Genomic DNA, 20,642 nt, shown 5'->3' on the forward strand with positions numbered 1-20,642 from the left:
CCAGGGGTGGCCAAAGGCAAAACGTAAACCGCAGTGGGCTGAAAAGTGATTGAGTGCGGAGAATGTAGTCTGCACTTGGGATAAGTTTGGGATAAAAAGGGATTGAGCCCTAAAGGCTAGTCAGTGTGCCAGTCACTTTAGCACTGTTTTCTAATGTCATCCAAACAAAACTCTAAAAGGGATGTGTCCTTATTGACCTTTTAAAAAAAAAAGACAGAATTTTGGAAGCCCAGTGTGATCGAATAGCCTATATTCTTTTCCATAAACCCCACTGTGCTCCCACTAGGGAACAGACAAGCTGAAACAGACATTTACTGAAGTCCTCACTGCACCAGGCCAGACAATGGGCTAAGAACATTTATGTGGACTGTGACATTGAAACTTCAGTTTAAATGGTAGTTTCATTGACTGGGACATTGTGCTGTACACCAGAAATTGACACATTGTAACTAACTATACTTCAATTAATTTTTTTACATGCTAGTTTCATTATTAATAGTGTGGTGATTGGTGATAAAGGACCTGAGCCCAGGAGCCACACTCCCTGAGTTTGGAGCTCAGCTCTGCCATCCATGAGTATCCTTTTGTCTCAGTTTCCTCATCTGTAAAATGGGCTTCCTTCGAAGATAATACATTTGAAATAAAAAGAACAATGAGTACCTAGGGCATGAAAAGTGAGCAGTAAACTGTTAGCTAATAGTTTAGTCACCATTTTACCCCCAGGGAAGAGAGGGTGAGGAAAGATCTCAGAGTTAAGCCGGCTGTGGATTCCAGCGTCTCCCAGAAGTCCTTCTGTTTCCCCAGGGCCTGCAATCTTGGAGACAAACCTCTTGAGGGGGAAAGTAGGGGTAGGTGAGTGTTTGTGGTGTGTTTGCTTGTCGGTTTATTTGTTTTAAGACGGGATTGACTGGCACCGTATCTTTCTCCTGAGGAGGAGGGAGATGCAAAGTAAAGATGCAGAAGAGAAGGAGCTATGATGGGTAAGCTCTCAGAGAGACAAGGAGAGATGGCAACCCAGCACAGATCAGGATCCGCAACCTGGATCAGGAGACGCCCAGGAAAGGAAATGAGGATGGTGTGCACCTCTCTATTTTATTTGGAAGCAAAGGAGAAAGAATCCAGGAAGAAGTTTATTTTCCTCTGCTCGCTTGCTGGCCAGGAAACAGCCAAAGTTCTTGATGGGATCAAAAAATAACACCCACTCCCTTCTGCCCTTTCTTTCTTCCTCGACCGTCTCCTTTACCCCCTCCTCTTCCCAACCACCCCCACCCCTACTTCCTCTTCTTTCCCCTCCTTCCCCTGCTAGTTTGCCGGTTACTTCCCTCTTCCCTTCGCTCCTGGCTATAGAGGGGTCCCAGCTGCCTGCGAGCGAGCGCAAGGGAGATAGTGAGATTGGCGGCGGACTGTACACATCAGCCAGGGAACGAAGTCTCTCTCTCTTTCTCCCCCCCCCCCCCACACACATACACACAAACACACACACTCACACACACATTCAAAACTCGATCCGGCTGCACCGCGGCTGCTCCAATCCTTGCAAAAGGCGAACGAGCGCCCTCCGGCCCGCGGCGCTCAACCCGGCTCGGGCTCTGCGCCCGACTCAGCGCTGGTCCCCGTGCGCAGCGCGGTCGCTTCGGCAGGCTGTTCCCGAAAATAAAGGGGGGAGAGAGGGTACGGACAGATCCGAAAACACCCCGGCCACACACGCCGCGACTTCAGCTCTTCGGCGTCCGAGTACAGACGGTTCTGGCAGCGCCCTGCGCTTGGTGAGGTCCTCGCCGCTGCCCGGGAAGAGCCCACCTGCCGGTCCGTGATCGGCCCGCGCGAAAAGTGGGGCTTGTCGCTGTCCTGCTCAGGCAGCGTCCGCGCTCTGGGCGCCCTTGCACCAGGTAGTTGTGAGTTCAGCCCTTGGCTCTGCCGCGGGCCCCTCGCGCCTTAGAGGGTCCTCCCCCGCCCCCGGGACGCGGCAGCAGACGCTCGGTGCCGGGACCTCGCTATGGCTGGGACGCGCAGACTGCTCTATCTATGGCTGGGCTGCTTGTGCGTGAGCCTGGCGCGGGGACAGACACTCAAGCAGCATTTCCCGGAGATCCGCAAGGCTGTGCCGGGTGACCGCACCGCAGGTGGTGGCGCAGACCCCCTGCTGCAGCCGCACGACAAGGTGTCAGAGCACATGCTGCGACTCTACGACAGGTACAGCGGCAGTGACAGAGCCGCGACAGCGCGGACACCAGGGTCCTCTCAACTGAGCTCTCCGCCCCTGCGGCCCCAGCTCCTGCGGGAGGGCAACACGGTTCGCAGCTTTCGAGCCGGAGCAGCAGGTGAGTGCCCGAGTCCCCCCCTTTCCGGGGTCCCGGCCCAGATGTTTCCTGGGACCCCCGCAGCTTTCTCATCTGACCTGTGCTGCCTAGAAACCTTCCCTCGGCCCCCAGCTGCCCTCCGAGCCCCTCGGTGCAGTCCCATCCCGCATTCCGCCTGTGAGTCAGCCCAATTATAGAGTCCGAATTGAGAGGAAGAATCGGAGAGAAGGGCGCCCAGGCCTGGAGGGGGTTCGGCTGGAGAAAGTGCGTGGAGCAAAGGAAGCTCCCCACCTCGCCGCCCACCGGAGTCCTCCTGCCCTGGGTGTCTGGGGCAACTCTGGGGTATCTTGTGCCGGTGTTTCTTTAGTCGGTCAGCGGAAATTCCCTTGGACTGGGCTTTAGCCATGTTTACTTAAAGGCAGATGTCATTTTATGCCAACCCCAGGGCACCAGAGAGAAAAGTCACACTTGAACTACACGCGCTCCCGTCGCCTTGTAGACGGTCGCTTCTCCAGATTTTGCACTCTCTCTTAACTCACGGTCTCTGTGTTAACGATATTTGACACTTTCCACTTGATAGTCCCTTGGTGGCAAACCCAAACTAAACCAGGTGCTCGGGTGTTTCGATTATTTAAAAGCCATCTGGGCAAATAGGGATTGCACCACCCACCCTGGGAGGAGTTGGGAGGGAGGTGAGCAGCCATAGATGTAAACACCTCTTGGAATCTGCCGATGAAAATCTGCTCATCCCATTTTTCAACACACAGATCACTGCCGACTGAAATTCATGGCTTAACACGGCCCCCTTGGTGAGGCGAATAACTTAGGCTAACAGCCTGCCTCTCTTGTGCTAACAGCTTGAGGGAAAGTTTCCTGGACACTAACTCGGTTTCTATGCTTTGAGGATGCACCAGGCTTTTTTTGTTCACTACATTCATGACAAAGGGAAATGTAACTGCAAAGCCTGTCTTCAGTGAACCCTTGAAAAATAGCCAAGAATCGTCAAGTAACGAGGCCATGCCTCACGCTTGCTCTATCAATTCTGTCAGAATCACTAGAAAGAAATCTCCCAAAGCTTTGATATGCAGGACTCCTGGAAAAGAGGAACATGCAAGCATCCATCAAGGAAAGCCCTAGGCTGACACTGTAAATACACTCTGGAGCTCACAGGCATGATGACATTTACAATAAATGTGAATTATGCTTTCTAATGCAGAAGTCTTTAGCTAGAGTCTGAGCTGAACCAGATTTCACTTGCTGCTTAAAACCACGAGCATGATCTATAAGGAGCTGGCCTCTACTAAGGAAACAGAAACCTGCTCTGGGTTGTCCATCATATGCCAGCCACTTGAGGAGGCTGTCCTGACAGCTGACCACACCAGTGAATGCCCTGTTTACTCCAGTGCCGCTCTGAGGGCAGAGCTCGATGAAGGAGCAGGGTGGGAGAAGCAAGAGTTGGAAGGAAGTTGAATGGGCAAGGCAGGTGGCAATACTGAAGGTACTCAAATCACTCTTACCTCGATGTTCATTTTCTTGGTAATATTCCTAAGAAGCTGCTGAGGCACCCAAGAGATGAATAGTATTTTTGATATCAGCAAATTTCATTTTAGTATGAATCACAAGATTTGGAGGTGGAATAGAAGTTTGTTTCATGCACATCTATTGTATAGTGTTTTATAGGTTTGTTTTAGGATCAGAGAACCATGAGTGGGAGAAGAATAAGGCTTTGAATAACTCAGGCCCCTTTACTTTCTGGCTTCAACTCATTCCATGCATTATAATTTTAAAGTGTCCCTTATCAGCCTCTCTGCAGTCTTATACCAGCAAATGATAAACTCTGATACGGAGGCCAGAAGTTCCTTGAAATGATGAATTGCAGCTTGAAGCATATATACAAGGCTACGTGCCCTGATAAGAAAAGTAATTCCTTTAGCATCCTACAGACTGTCTTAATGACTTATTTATCAAATGTAGACACTGGTTCTTGTGGAAGCTTAAGTGTCCTGTTACTACACTGGAGACTCCTGGAGAGGTGGTTCGCATTGGACCCCTTCCAAGAGTGTTTAGTTACTACCACACTGAAAAGACTTACTATACAGCAGTTTTGGCTCTAATAAGGCAGGACTCTAGGAAGGTGCTGAGGCTTTCATGTGTGTCTCTCTCCTTTATCCATTATCAGCATTTCCATAACACCTTTCGTCCTGTGACATATGCTCTGATGTAGGTGAAAGGTGCTGTCTGCATTAACAAATTAGGTATGTTTTCTAGTCCGTAGTGTCTAGGTTTCACAACATATGGGCTTCCCTGTACCAAGGATGCGACAGATTTTAATGGGAAGTCAGGTGCGTGCCGTGTCTGTGGAGTGCATGCTGCTCCGGCAGACTTTCCCAGTGCTTACCTAGGCTGAGTTAGAGGCTTAGAGCCCTATTTGCTCCTTGGAACATACCTGATTAAAATTATTTATTGTTCTGAACCTAGAATATCTTTGGTTGAAATTCAGCTGCTGTGGTCTCCCTCTGATTACTTTCTACTTAAACTATTACTTGATGGTGGGTGGCATTCATCCTAAATACACTTTCTGCTAACCCTTTTCTCCTCCCTCAACGCTATGCCGTTGGTTTGCCAAACCGTAAGTTTGGAGCGCTCCTGAGTCTTTTTGTGATGTGTAAGGGCTTACATAAAGATAGGTTTTATCTTTCCCTTTGTAAAAGGTAATTTACAAAATTATTGATGACAGAGAAGTTCAGCTGTAGAAAAACACAACGTCTTGAAGGAAGACAAGAGGGATATGAAATCAGCTTTTATTTTCATCTTAGTTTAAGTTGTCCTTGGCTTCTATGTAATAATAATAAAAAAAAAGAATATTTTACATGAGGTTTTCTCCTGGCTCAGTCCTTTAAGATACATACTTTGTGTTCATTAGTTTCTCATCATTCCCATAGTCACTTAATCTTATTTTTCTCAATCATAAATTTAACCTATTTAGGAAAAGTGATTAGAACACATGTGTTCTTATTAGGAAACTATCATTATTTTAATTTTCGGCATATAACTACAAAAAGATTGCATTTCAGTAGATATGTGTCACCTTTTAAAAAAACCACACAGACTTCATAGATAAAAAGAAAAGAAATTTGAGGAAAGATGGACTCAAATGTGAATATTTTCCTTCAATGAGAAAGGGGAGAGTCTTTCCTGCTATGACCAAAAATCTTTAAAAATGAATAACTATCATTTGACATGTTTCTAAAGTACAAGGCTAAAATATATATACATTTGGGAAAGATATAACCGAGGGCTGAATAATCATTCCAGTAGGAGCCAGCCCTGTGAAATGCATGGGAACGCATCATTTTTGATGGGTTTGATGGCAAGGGGATATAATAACTTTACTAAAACAGAATTACCTTAAAATTTCTGGCACCTAGAAATGAGGCTTAAAATTAAAGAGCATTAGATTATCTGATGTGTTTATTCAAAGGACAATAGTACATCTGGAGATGGGGAGCTGGATGTGCAGCTGCTTTGAATTACACTCTACTTTGAATACATGATAGCCCTTAATGAAGTTTTTACTGTAATAGACAAGACAGCTTTACAATCTCTGACATTTAAAAATCCATAATACCATGAATTCTTGATTATCTATGCTAATGGAAAGGAGAAAGAAAATGAGTTACATAAGAAAATAATTTCAATTTAGCTTTTTAGCATAGTTAGACATAATCAAAGAGACCAAGAAACCATGGGGGTCAATGAAAAAAATTCCCTAAGCAGATAATTCACTCAGGGAATATTTGTACATTAATATATATATATAATATATTTTATATATTATAATATATTTTATATATTATATATACATATAAAATTCAGAAAATATTAAAAGAGTTACAGACATTTTATCTAATCAGTGGAAGTTTATAAGCACTTGATTGAGCCAGTTCAGATTTTTCTAAAAATTAAATAGGGCTGTGACTGTCAAATCTGCTCTTAAGCATTTTGGAATTATATAATTTTGTATTTGGAAGAGGCTTTAAAGAAAGCAAGTCCAACCTTGTATATAAATGGAAGAAATGGGCATCAGGATATTTTTGCCAGACAATTTTTCAAACATACTGAGCTCATCTCAAAACTTATTATTTCTAATAATCTGATCTAATTTTCTAAGAGAAAATTTTATAAAAGAGGGTCTTTAGAAAATGTTAACAGGTGTTACATAAAATTGCATTCCATGGTCAAATAAGCTGGAGAAAAAATGAGCGGTTTTCTTTGCTTTGGGACCTTTCAGGGCCTTTAAACACTAGTGAATCTGCTTAAGAGTGGATCACTTTCTCTCTGAGAGAGCATTTCAGAGAAATGTGATTCTAAGATATCTGTTTGGGGAATCACTGCTTCAGAGTCTTCCTAATTTCTCAAGGAAAAAAGTATGCAAAATCAAGTGAATATTACAGCTGAAAACTATCTCCCTTTTCATCTCCCATTTAGTACCCATCTCAGGGTGTTTACTTACATTGTTACCTTTTGGACTTGAGTCCAGTTGGCATTGTACCGTTGGCCCTCAATATCCCTGGGTTCTACAGATCCAACTAGAGATTGAAAATATTCAGGAAAAAAATTTCTAGAAATTTCCAAAAAGCAAAACTTGATTTTGCCAAATCATAACAATTTAGAGATGATTTAAAGTATACGAGAGGCTGTGTGTAGGCCATATGCAAATACTATGCCACTTTATATAAGGGACTTAAAGCACCTGTGGATTTTGGTCTCCGTAGGGGTCCTGCAGCCAGTTCCCTGTGGATACCAAAGGGCGACTGTTCCATCTTCCTGCTTTCTTGTCTCAAACTTCTCTGAATCTAGTTTTAGACTTTCTGTCACTAATTTTATTTTGCCTGTTTCTTTATGAATTTTCCTTCATTGTTTTCTTCTATAGGATTAATATTTTTTATTTGACATCTAGTTTTACCCTTTTAAAAGAAGAGCTATTTTATTTGTGGGAAAATTAACTAGAAATCATACACATTACATTGTTAATATTTTATCATCATTCATCCCTTGGTTTTAGACATCTATCAAATCCTTTATAAAATCTCCATTGTTTGTAGGATTCATTAGATAGAATAAAAGCCATGCCTATCAAAAACCTAGTGAAAATTACTGAGCAACTGTGCATATACTTTGTATTTGCTCGCCAGGATTTTTGTGCTCTCACATCAGAACTTTTCTCCCAAAATTTTGATGCTTTTCCCATCTATTCAATTTGAATGTCCTAGGAATCAGTATCTTAAGAATTTTATTTAAGTGGTATAGTGGAAAGAAGTCTGGCATCACAAATAGTCTCAGCTTGAACCTTCCAAGGCCAAGTTTCTAGTCATAGTGAATTTTATGACTATGTTATGAATTCATGAAAATAGAATTTTGTAATGGAAACATTGACATAGTATCAATCAAGTGACACAAGTATACCAGGATGATATCTGGACAGTAATAAACCATAGCAGTGTGACTAAAGAGCCCCCATCTACGGAATATATTGAGAAATCCATAAAATTGCTGGTCTGTTCACATGTTAGTATTGGTTGTACTAGAGTATTGGTACATAAAGCAGTACTGTTGGCAACACGCATTTTCAGGGATAATTTTATTAAAGGCATGGATGTCTATTTATCTAAAATAGCCACATGTAAGTCATAAAGCCAATTGACTATGGTGTTTTACTGACTCCTTCAATGATCTGCCTTCCTTTAAGATCCATCTTTTCTTGACAATAGAACCACATTTGGGCACACTGTGAATAAAGGTGTTTGGACAAACTGATCCTACTGTATTAGCAACTTCAGTATGTTCTTACTGTATCAAGTGAGTCAAATTAAACATTATTATTAAATATTAAATGTTATAGTGAGTAAATGTTAAATATTCCTTAGATAAAATCATTTGCATCCAGTAGTTTTAGAAATAAAAGGTTCTTTGCTCAGTCCTCTGACTTTATAGTTAAAACTACAGAGGTCCAACATGATCTTATTTGCTTTTCCTCCAAAGAAAATTTTAATTTAATTGCATGGAATTAATCTAGATACTGTTTGAATTGAGTGTAATTGCTGCACTTAGGCATGGGTTAAGATAAACTGTTTTCAAGAAGAGAAGAGATTCCTAGAGTTTCGATTTTTCTATTACCTGAAGCTGAATAAGCATTAAGAGATCCAAATGCTCATCTTGGCTGAACTGCTTACTAATAAAGTCATCTAATATTACTAGACCTAGTTTATTCCTCTGTCAGATGTGTTAAACCACATCTACTGTGCTGGTCTCACAGGAAGATGGTGAAACCTAATTGAGAAAATGAATGTGAAAATTCATTAAAAGCTTAGAAGCCCTAATATTTTAGAGATTATCTCTCTAGCTTCCTTCAAAACCTTAAACACACCTAAAAATCCTAATAGTGTGCAATTGTTTGTAGCACAAAGGCTGTGTCTGGGAGGCAATGTAAAATGAAAAGGTGGTAGTCCTCTTACAAGGTGTGATATCCCAAACCTGCGTTCAAGAAGTTACCATTTCTGTCCTGACTTTGGTGGCTTAGTGGAGCAGGATCGCACTTTTCATAGTGATTTCTTGAGGTTATTTGTTCTCAAAGTCTGGTCCCTGGATTAGCAGCATCAGCATCACCTGGGAACTTGCTAGAAATTCTCCAGCCCACCACCCCAGCTATCTGAATCACACACTGAGGGTGAGGCACAGAAACCCCTGCTTTCATAAGCCATCAGGGTGATGCTGATGCATGTCTGAGATACTGTGCTCTGAGCTCAGGTCCCTGGAGCTCTGACTATCTTATAACTAGCGTCTGAAATCTACGATTGACTAACGTCTCATCTGGACAAATGGTCCAATTTACATAAGGGCAAGTTTCTTTCACTTTGGAAGGTATATTAATGTCTTTATGACAGTTTTGCCCTGGGGAGAAGTTCAAAAGTAAGTTAATAAAGATGTCTTACTCTTCTTTCACAGCTGCAGTGAGTTTGGGGCCTGATAGTTTTGCTAGAAAGAGGATGATGGAGTGGGGGCCAAGTCTCTGGAGAGCAAAGAGCATATCTCATTTCATGCTTGTATTCTGAGGACCTGGCATAGTTTACCACACAGTAGGCACTCGAGAAATACTTCAGTTGAGCTGAGTTAGATGTTCAAGGGACTAGATAAGAAAAGATAGTTAAAAAAAAAAAAAGCTAGTAGAAAAGCTACCAGCCAGGCAAAGGATGCTTTAAAAATAAACTTGCCATGAAAGGATTTCCCAGGAGGCATTTTACCACATATATATTGTATGACAGCACTGTTCTACTTCATATACCACTGTTCTAGTGATGCTTTTTCTCTGACGAGCGGAAAGTAAACTCCAAACAGTGCTTATACCCAAGAAGGCCTTTTGCTGACTTTGTGAACTTGAAACTTCTTGAAAGTTTTTTCCCTTTGGTGTTAAGTAGGAAACACTTTAGAATCTGGTTAAGTTTACACAGTTGCTCATTTGACACACTTAACAAATATTTTTCAGAAGATCAATGCCCCAGACTGTGCAAAGGCCTAGGAGTTCAAAGATTTATTAGAACATAGGTCTGCCCTCTGAGAGCTCACAGTCTAGGAATGCCCTTGGGTGGAGGCTAAGAGTAGATAAACTGATTAATGAATATTTTGCTGTTCTAGAAAAGAGTACATTATATCATCTTTGGCCATGTCTTACTTTGGACATAGAGACTGGTTGTTTTGAGATCCCATAAAACTCAGTCATTTGACTGGGACTCCACAAGAAAAACAAAATTCTGTGACTTTGTGTTCTATTTAGAATCTCTCTGTCTTGCGTTTGTCTAGAAGCTGAAGGTGGCAGATAGAAGCTGCAGCCTTGACTCTGCCAAGCAGCAACCATTCAGCCAGTGGCTCCAGGTGTATGTGGCCCTGTCCTAGGCACCCCTGGCATTTCCAGCAGCTGTGCTTTGTTTGGAGAAAGAGGTGGAAAAAGAGTTGTTCTTAGTTACATATTTTCTGTATGACTAAAATGTTTTCCCTGCTTCCTGGGGATTTAACTAATCATCAAGATTTCATTTAGTCTATTTGTTTTAAAGTCAGACTTTACATAGAAAGCTTTCCATTGTACATTCTATTTCCCTTTGAAAACGTTCTGTGTGGGCCGGCACGAAGGTGAACTTCCACTTACCGCTCCCTGGGCACTGCCTCGGCTACTCCTTGAGAGGAACCGAACTGTTGCAATAGGATGGCTGGGCCCAAGTCACAGTCTCCTTGCTGAATCCTTCGTTTCATGAGGTGCAGGTGCTTTCTTTTCAGATGAAAACAGAAATAAATCTCCTACTTTTATCTAATAATCAAACTAAAAAAAAAACCCAAAAAAACCCCATCCATATGGGTAATAGAAGACCTGGGTTCCTCTCCAAAATCAGTGCTTACTGGCTGGCTGACTTTTATGGTCCTTCATTTTTGTATTTCTGCAATTAATAGGTTGGACTAAATCTGTTTATTCATGAAAGAAGCGTTTATTGAGCACCGCTAAAGAGTAGCTGGGGGTAGAAGAGTCTGATGTCATCACTACAGGGCTTTGTCTTTAAGGAATTTATGGAAGGAACAAAGATGATGAAAAGAGTAAAAGAGGCAGGGTCTGATCCAAGGGAGTGGGCTACCATGACAAGTTTGCCTCTGCTTTGCTTTAAAAACCAAACCTAGACATTCCAGGAGAACTAGGCTGGATGAAGGCATTTCAAGAAGTGGCAGCCGCTGCAAAATCCTAACAGCTGTGCAAAGGAAAGGGTGTCTTGTTCTGAAACTTACCTGACTTCTAAACCCACTTTTATTTCACTGATATTATGACTCCAGAAAATTCAAAATAAGACTATAATGCCAACAGCGGTTCATCCCAGCTTGACAGCTGTAGGTGTAGTCTCAGCAAGGAAAATCCACGCTCGGGCTGCTGCCTGCAAACAGTAAGAGAACAGCGCCACCTATTGGTAGTTATATTTTGACAGCAAATACATTCTTCGTGAGGAGCTGGGAATAAAGTCTACTGTAGTTCCTTGCAAGGGATCTGAGAAGTTATCCCGTTCACCTTTCATGCCTCCCCTCCCATAAAGTGATCCTCCTTTAATAGTCTTGAATTGTGACCACCTATCTCCTGTCTGCCTGTTCCCACAGAGGGGTCTCACCGTCAGGCTGGACACTTAGAAAGTCATTACCTACGTTGACCTGGATTCTGACTGCATTCAACTGTCACCTCTAGACTTAATTCTTATCTTTGACACTGAAAGAAAACCTCTGATCTCTCTGAATCTCTCTGCAGCCCCTCCAGCATTTGCAAACAATTCTCATGTCCCTGCTTAATCTTTTTTTTCCCTTCCTCCAAGCCGTGCATTTTCTATTTATTCAGCTCAAATTTGTAAGAGAGAATTTTAAGACCAACTTCTTGGTTACTTTCCTAGTTGCTCTCTTCTGTGTCAAAAACTAGTTAAAATGAGAGCACCCAGAATTAAACATGCCACTCTAGATACAATTGGATTGGTGTGGCATACGTTAATGTTTTCTAGTAGATGTAAACTGCAAACAGCCTAAAAATATACAAGCTTTTGTTTTGTAACCTGATAACATCCACTGTGTTTTTTTAATATTATCGTATCAGTTTGTTCTTATTAATCAGAAAGTATACCTCCATGTTCTGATTCAATGATTCCAAACAGGGAAGTATCAGAATATTTCAGAATAGAAGTAGTGAACACAAAAGCATATTTTTACTCACCGGTATTTCAGTATCAATATCTTCTCCTTAGATAAATCAATGCTATTCATGGGGAAGAAAGAGAAGGCTACTGCCAAACTCCTGTTCTTCAGTATATGAGAAGAGACCTATTTGAAAAGTTATGTTCGCAATGCGACAATTAATGTATGTATGTTCATGTATAACTGAAAAATTGCACTCTACACTGGAATTTGACACAGCATTGTAAAATGACTATAACTCACTAAAAAATGTTTAAGAAAAAGAAAAATGAAAAGTTGTATTAATATAAGATCTAAAAAATTAAAAAAGCACTAGAGTAGTTGGATAATGTTACCACATAATTCAACTTGCAGGGAAGTATTTATCTTATTCTTATTGATTCCTCTAGCCTCACTTATTCAACTTCAGACAACTCCCTCTCCCTCACCGCTGTTTTTGTCCACTGTAAATACTATTTGGTGGCTTTGGTGGTGGGGCGGTGAGGGGAAGAACATTGACTTGCACAGAAATGAAATGCTTTAAAGTCAGAGTGGGTAAAAATAAAGTATGGATTAGAGACGTCAGGGCAAGTTTTGTGGGATGGTTGAGACTTCTAGTTCATTGTTTTAAAAAAGGAAAGGAGGAGGGAGATGTAGGTCAGGCAGAGGTCATGGGTCCCCTCACCTGGGTGGAAACAGCGCTTGTGCTGGGCATGATACAACACCTTTAGTTAGGAGCTAAATGTGAATTGGCCATTTCTTTTCTGAAGTTAGACAGGTTCGATGTCGATAAGGACTTCAAATAACTAAGTTAATTTGGGATATTTTTATAAGTTTCTGTTTGAAACATTGACAATATTACGTATGCAAAAGCTCCCAGGTGTCAGCACTGCCTACACCCAACACATCCTTTTCCCCTCATTCTTAAAAGTCTGGTTCACAGGTTACATCTTCCCTCTGTGTTCCTCTTCCTCTTACTTGGGGAAAGTTAACTGCTTCCTCCTCTGTGCTCCAAGGACATAATTAATACCTTTGACAGTAAGTAGCATCATCACAGCATAACTACCTGCATATTAATTCTTAATCTTTTCCCCCAGCCCCAGTCTGGACAACAGTGGCCACTAGGCAGCCCTAAGACCCAGCCAAGGGTCCAGCACCTAATAGGTGTTCAACTGCAAAAAACATTTGTTTTGTTTAGCTCCTGTTCATTGTTGCTTGCAGTGGCTGTGTGTGTGTAATACACAAATAACATAGCTGAAGCTACATATAGAATCACATAAAACACTATTACTCAACTGCCCATTTAACTCTGTGTTAGAGCAGTTAGTTGGTCTTAGACTGTTGATTGCAGATTGAACCAATTAGCTACAGCTGGAGGGAAAATTTAAAAGCAATTGCCAAAATTATCTTTATCTAACATGTTCTTGGTAAAGGAAGGTATGTTTCATTCCAAAAAAGAATCTTTTGCCCAATTTATTTTTGGTTTGCATATGCATGTTTAAGAAATTCCTAATTCTTCACTGCATTTAGAAAAAAAATGCTTTTTTCCTTTCCTTTTAGACTATATGAGCACAAAACTGGTGGTCATTCTAGACCACCACTGTCCAAGAAGAATTAAATTTGAGCCACAGATGTGACCCACATATGTAATTTTAAAATTTTAGTAACCACATTAAAAAATATGAAAAGCCAAATGTGAAATTAATTTCAATAATGTATTACCAGCAGGGTGTCCGAGAATTCACCTCAGTTCTAACACTGTCTACCCAGACATCAAATCCCATAGGTAAAGGGCTCAGTCCCACAAGACTGCCCTCCACCTCAGGCGCCAATTCCAAACCCAGGTTGTTTTCAGTGCTTCTGACCAACTGGCTGAGGATTGGAGGTTCCCGCAACCCCCTCCCTGGATCTGATTAATTTACTAGGGTGGCTCACAGAACTCAGGCAACCTATTTGCTCACTAGTTTACCAGTTTAGTATAAAAGGCTATATAACTCAGGAACAGCCAGATAAAAGCGATGCACAGGGCAAGGTAGAGGGAAGGGCTTGACGCTTCCACGCCCTTTGTGGGTGCACTGCTCTCCCCAATTTCCACGTGTTCTCCAACCCGGAAGCTCTTCAAAGCTTGTTTTTTGGTAAGTTTTTATGGCGGCTGCATTATGTAGGCATGGCTTATGAAGTCATTGGCCATTGGTGATTAACTCAGCCTCCAGCGCCTTTCCCTACACCAGAGGTTAGGGGGTGGAGCTGAAAGTGCCAACGCTCTAGTCACAGGATTGTTTCCCCTGGCAACCAGCCCCCACTCTTAGGTGGCCTCCAAAAGTCACCTCAGCAACATAACAGAAGACATTTCTGGCTCTCATCACTTAGGCAATTCCAAGGGTTTTAGGATCTGTGCCACAAACAGGGATGAAGGCCAAATATATATTTTTCATTAAAAGTCACATTATCACAATATTTAACCCAGTGTATCTAAATATTATCACTTCAATACATAATTAATATAAAATATATTAATTTAATATTGTACACTCATTCTGTGCTGAGTCTTTGAAATACAGTGTATTTTACACTTACAGCACATCTCAATTCAAACTTAAGTGATTAGTTGCTATCATATTGGACATTACCATTCAACTTAGCTGACATTCATTGAGATTTTTCTTATGTGCGATATGTATTACCTACATTCTTCCAATTAATTCTCACAACGATTCTGCCATTAATACTATTGGGCTCATTTTACAGATGAGCAAACTGAGACTTAAAGAGTTTAGGTAATTTGCCTGAGGACAGTTGTTGGGTGTGGTGGAGCTGAGCCTGGATCACAGGGCTTTGACTTAAAGTAAGGCATTGAATTAAAATTAAAACACCCAAAGAGACAGTATGGCAGATTCTGAGATATTTATGAGAAGATATTGAAGGTTAGACACAAAGTGGAGTCTAGTTAACAGCAGGTCACAAGGTATCTGGGAAAATGTTTGAAAGAAGGCAATATTTGCAAGCAAAATGTGGGGGAAAAAGGAGCTGGACTGGCTTCCCCGGTAAGACTCTACCACCCACATCCCTCTGAGTTCATTTCTTCCCGGCCAGCGTGTTCGTTTGGCAACCATCCGATTGCCACATACTTAGAACAGAGTGACGTCTCTTCCTTCCATTTTAAACTTCCATCTGGGCAAAAGTATATGCTCTGGTGACTGGTATGAATTAAAGCTGGAGTCTCTGAACAAGCCTGATGCGTGGCTTTGTTATAGAGGTCTGTATAATATTATCCTGGTGTCATGGATTACACAAATGTGCACAAATGGCAGTTTCCTCCTTTTCCTTCACACAGTGTTAGAAATGAGTAAAATATGTATCTCACTGCACTTCCCTTGTACTTGGGGACTCAATGAACTCATTATAAGTTTCCAGATCTTTTTAAAATGTTTTATTTTTTTCTGAAATATGGTTTTGATCAAGAACATAATTTCACGATTGCGTGTATGTTTCTGAAACAAATATGTATGTGAAACAAGTGCACGGAGGAGGGCTCAGGCTCTGGTGACCGATCCCAGGACCGGGGATTCTTGAGTCCAACCTCAGCCTTACCATTAGCTCATTCGATGATCTCAAGAGCAAGAACCAACTTCTGCCCTTACTAATCAGTCGCCTCTTCTGTTACCTTCATTTCTGCATTTGAAGAATTGGAAATACAGTTGGCCAGTTTCAGTCATTTGGTCAAACTCTACAGAAGCAATTCAAGTTAAACCCATGTAATGTCATAAACTTTAGACAAGCTCCACAACAGCATTAATTCTTTAGGACACTTTTGAAAGCGTGGCTCATTTTTTTAGCTATATTCTCTGAACACGGAGACATATGGTCTTGCTTATCTACCCTCATCCTGCACCCTTAACTTTGTGAAGCAGGTAGAAGAAGGTGTAATCCCTGTGTTATGGTCAACACCAGCACTAACAGCAATAATAATAATTTGTCCTGAAGAAACACTTACCGGATGGATTTACACTTAGGAATGGATTTACACACATCTCATTTAATTCTGATGACAGGAGAAGGCACTCTTCCACTTTGTGAATGAAAAATGGAACTTTTCCTCCCAAAGTTACATAGTTAATAAGTGACCGAGTCAGTCTTTGAGTCAAGGTGAGTCTCCTTTCACCAATGCTGGTAACCAGTGGGCTCTGCCTCACATAAGATGCTCTTGTGACTCTGGGCCAAATTTATAGGAATATTTCTCGGTAATCTCTGATTTAAAAGCCAGAGCTCTCAGCTCTCACACCACTGAGTTCACTACTGTATAAAGGAAAGAGCAAAAGACTAAAAATGTCTGATCCTTGCTGTGATATTTATCCGGTTTATAAAATTACTCCTGTTATCTTTTTGTTTGGTTGCAGTGAAAATCACATAATTTAAAAATAGTTATTTTTAATTGAGCAGTTCAGTGGCGTTTGATACCTTCACGATGTTGCGTAATGACCAAGTCTACCTAGTTCCAAAATATTTCTCTCATCCCAAAGTCAAACCCCCTGCCCATCAAATGGTTTCTCCAAACCCCTCCCTCTCCTCAGCTCCTGGCCAACACTAGTCTGCATCCTGTTTCTAGCGATTTACCTGTTCTGAATATTTCACATAAATGGGATCATACAACATGGGATCTTTTGTGTATGGCTTCTTTCATTTAACACAGTGTTTTCAAGGTTCATCCACATTGTAGTATCTATCAGTACTTCATTCCTTCGCATGGCTGGATAATATTCCATTATATGACTGTATTACACCTTACCATTGATCCATTGATAGACATTTGAGTTGTGTCTACCTTTTGGCTATTGTGAAGAGTAGTGCTGCTTTAAACACACACGTACATGGACTTGTTTGAATACTTTCAGTTCTTTGGGGTTTATACCTAAGAGCTGAATTGTGGCGTCTCATGTTGTTACTATGTTTAACTTTTTGTGGAACCACCAAACTGTTTCCTACAGTAGCTGAACCATTTTACATGCCAAACAATAATGTAAAAATGTTCCAATTTCTTCACAACCTCACTAACACTTGTTATTTTGTTTTGTATTATTATAGCCAGCCTAGTGTGTGTCAAATGGCACCTCATTGTGGTTTTGATTTGCACTTCCCTGATGACTAATGCTGCTGAGTATCTTTTCATGAGGCTGTTGGCTCTTTGTACATCTTAGGATACATGTCTATTTGATTCATTTACCCATTTTCTTTATTGGTTTGTTTTGCTGTTGTTGTTGAGTTGCAAGAGTTATTTTTATCCTCTGGGTACTAGATTTTATCATATATATGATTTGAAAATATTTTCTCCATTCTGTCAGTTGTACAGACTTTCTTGATAATGTTTTCTGATGCACAAAATTTATAATTTTGATGAAGTCCAGTTTATCTGTTTTATTGATTTATCTGTTATTTTCTTCTGTTAATTACACTTTTGGTGTCATATTTAGGACTCCACTGTCAAATCCAAAGCCAAGAAGATTTTCCTCCCAGTTTTCTTCTAAGAATTTTAGGGTTTTTAATTTAAATCACTGGCTTATTTTGTATATGATGTGAAGCAGGGGTCCTATTTACTCCTGCTTACTTTCTTTTTTTTTTTTCCTTCCTAGGAATCCTTGAAACCACAGAACTGCATATTTTTAACTTGACTTCTCTAACCAAGTCTGAAAACATTTTATCTGCCACACTGCATTTCTATATCGGAGAGCTAATAAATATCAGCCTGAGTTGTCCAGTGTCCCAAGGATGCTCACATCATGCTCAGAGGAAGCACATTCAGATTGACCTCTCTGCATGGGTCCTCAAATCCAACAGAAACCAAAGTCAACTCCTGGGTCATCTTTCAGTGGATGTAACCAAACCTCATCGAGACTTTGTGTCCTGGCTGTCTAAAGACATCACTCAAGTTTTGAGGAAGGCCAAGGAAAATGAGGAGTTTCTCATAGGATTTAACATTACTTCCAAAGGACAACAGCTGCCAAAGAAGATGATGCCCTTTCCTGAGCCTTATATCTTGGTGTATGCCAATGATGCTGCCATTTCTGAGCCAGAGAGCGTGGTGTCAAGCTTGCAAGGACATCGGAATTTCCCCACTGGAGCTGTGCCCAAACTGGATAGCCGTATCAGGGCTGCGCTTTCTATTGAACGAAGGAAGAAGCGCTCTGCTGGGGTCCTGCTGCCTCTGCAGAACAACGAGCTTCCTGGGGCAGAGTACCAGTATAAGGAGGACGGGGTATGGGAGGAGAGAAAACCTTACCAGACTCTTCAGACTCAGCCCCCTGAGAAGAGCAAGAACAAAAAGAAACAGAGAAAGGGACCTCACCAGAAGAGCCAGACGCTCCAGTTTGATGAACAGACCCTGAAGAAGGCAAGAAGAAAGCAATGGATTGAACCTCGCAACTGCGCCAGGCGATACCTGAAAGTGGACTTTGCGGATATTGGCTGGAGTGAGTGGATTATCTCCCCCAAGTCCTTCGATGCCTATTACTGCTCCGGCGCGTGCCAGTTCCCCATGCCGAAGGTAGTCGTGGTTCTTTGTCCTGTGCTTCCTCTTTCCATAGGGTAGAAAGACACGAGTTGAGTGTGTGTTTTCATTTACAGAGTCCACGTGGACCTTTATTTATTGCATTCTAAAGTGTAATTGGTTACATGGTTATGCTTGGCTTTTCTTTAATGGTTGTTAGAGTAATATGAAGTCAATATTGGTATGAAGAAGGATATGAGGAAAAAATGTGTGTGTAAAACATATTTTTCTCTTTGCTTCCAAACACTGTGCATATTTAGCTACATGGTCGCATGCGAATTAACACCTGTCCACAACAAGCAAGCCCCAAATGGTAGAAGGCTGATCTTTGAGGGGTACTCAGGGAATGAGTGAATGTCATGAGAGCAAAGGGAAGGACTAATTGGATTGATACCATGATGCAGAACATTTTAGTAGTCTCTTGTGAGATGAATTGTCACCATGGGAGTCAGAATCCAGATTAGGCCAGGTAAGCTTGCCTCAGGAAATCCACCAGATGCTTATTTCATTTGCTTCCCTGAAAATAGCAGAAAAAGAAGTCATAATAGGATACAATGACTCTGTAGACTTCTAAGACTTATTTCAACCTCTCAGAGCTTACCAGTGTCTCTTCCAGAATCAATAGGGACTGAACCTTATCATATCAGAACTCAGGATCCTGACAAAATATATCCTCAGAAACCTCCACAGCTCAACCTCCATCTTGCATAGCAAGTCCAAGTGACTGGTATCTTTGGATTTAAAGTAAATAATATATTTACTTTAAGCCCTCTGGTCTTCAGTTAAGTTTGTTGCTGCACTTCCATTCTTAGCTTGTAACAATTTGAATCTCTGTTATACAATGAAAAGGGGTGCTAGGAATAAAATTCAGAGGAAGAATAGTGGGGTTTTTTGTTTTGTTTTCTTTTCTTTTTTTTTTTTTTTTTTGCAAAGCTTGAAGTGAATCAACTCTGGCTGTGGTATGTTAATTGAGAAAAAATCCCTTTGCCTCAAAAAGTGACCGACTTCCGCTGATAGATCTTTAAAGTAGCATGTTCATGTTGCAGTCTTGTGGCCACTGGGATGCTTCATGTAACACACACGTAAAGCAAAGGGCCAACTAAACAAGGCCAGGTCGGCCTCAGGTCAGGAACTTGATTGAAATCCCATTTCGACACTCAGAATGTCTCAGAAGGACACGCATTCTAAATTTTCTCGACCTTGTGGATTCCATGTTTTGTGAATCCAAACACAAAGTAAGGATTATATACATTTACAGTGACATAAACAGCCTTACCTTGTCTAAATATTCATAAAGGAATTTTACTGATCAATCAAAACTTGCTCAAACTGGGATAGAATTTAAAACACACAGCCAAGATGCCCAGAATAACAGGCGATGATGAATCTTTACAGTGTGGCTTGCTTTGTGGCATTGAGAAGTAGAAACAGATTAAAAACGGGTTAAAAACAGATTAAAAATCTAAACCTGGGGTGACTGATTTTAAATGAGTCTCGGAGTCTTCCAAATCATTCCTCTCACTCTCACAAACTGATTTCTTCTAGGTAGCCTGGGGAAGACACTTTTCTCTTCCCTCTTGACTCCAGAGTTTAGGGCCCAGGGAGCCATGATAACGTGGAGATACTCAAGCCGGTTAGCTTTTCCACCTTCCCCTCGGGAGACGGAGACCTAGCCTGGTCCCCACGGCTCTCCCAGCTTGCCTCTCCCACCCCCTGTTGGCTTTGCTTTCGTTCACTGTTTCAAAGCCTCGCTGTTGCTTCAGTTATCTTCACTGTGGTTCTCACTGACCTAAAGAATAATGATTTAAAAACTTGTGAGCGGTAAGTTAAGAACAGAAGAGATACGTTTAAGGAGAGAAGTGTTCATGTAACAGAATGATTAAATACTTTGATTACATCTGGGCTTCTTAACCTTAATGTGCCTGCAATTTGCCTGGGGATCTTGTTTATCCACAGATTCTGATCCAGGGGCGCTGGGGGTAGAGCCTAAGACCCTGAGCATCTCACAGGCTCCTAGACGTTGCTGGTGCTGCTTGTCCACAAATTCAAATCCTTTT

The 20,642-nt window shown here is 41.4% G+C and overlaps 1 protein-coding gene across 1 annotated transcript in view; it reads left to right on the forward strand.

Annotated features, from left to right (window-relative positions):
• Positions 1-1,380: 1,380 nt before the first annotated feature.
• Positions 1,381-20,642, forward strand: part of BMP3 (bone morphogenetic protein 3) — a 28,462-nt gene continuing 9,200 nt past the window's right edge. The window contains exons 1-2 of the mRNA XM_006198218.4: positions 1,381-2,321; positions 17,672-18,582. Of these exons, the coding sequence (XP_006198280.1) occupies positions 1,997-2,321; positions 17,672-18,582 (1,236 nt within the window). The 5' untranslated portion in view covers positions 1,381-1,996. The remainder of the gene's footprint in view (positions 2,322-17,671; positions 18,583-20,642) is intronic.

This window comes from Vicugna pacos, chromosome 2 (assembly GCF_048564905.1).
Source record: "Vicugna pacos chromosome 2, VicPac4, whole genome shotgun sequence".
NCBI classification, from domain to species: Eukaryota; Metazoa; Chordata; class Mammalia; order Artiodactyla; family Camelidae; genus Vicugna; species Vicugna pacos.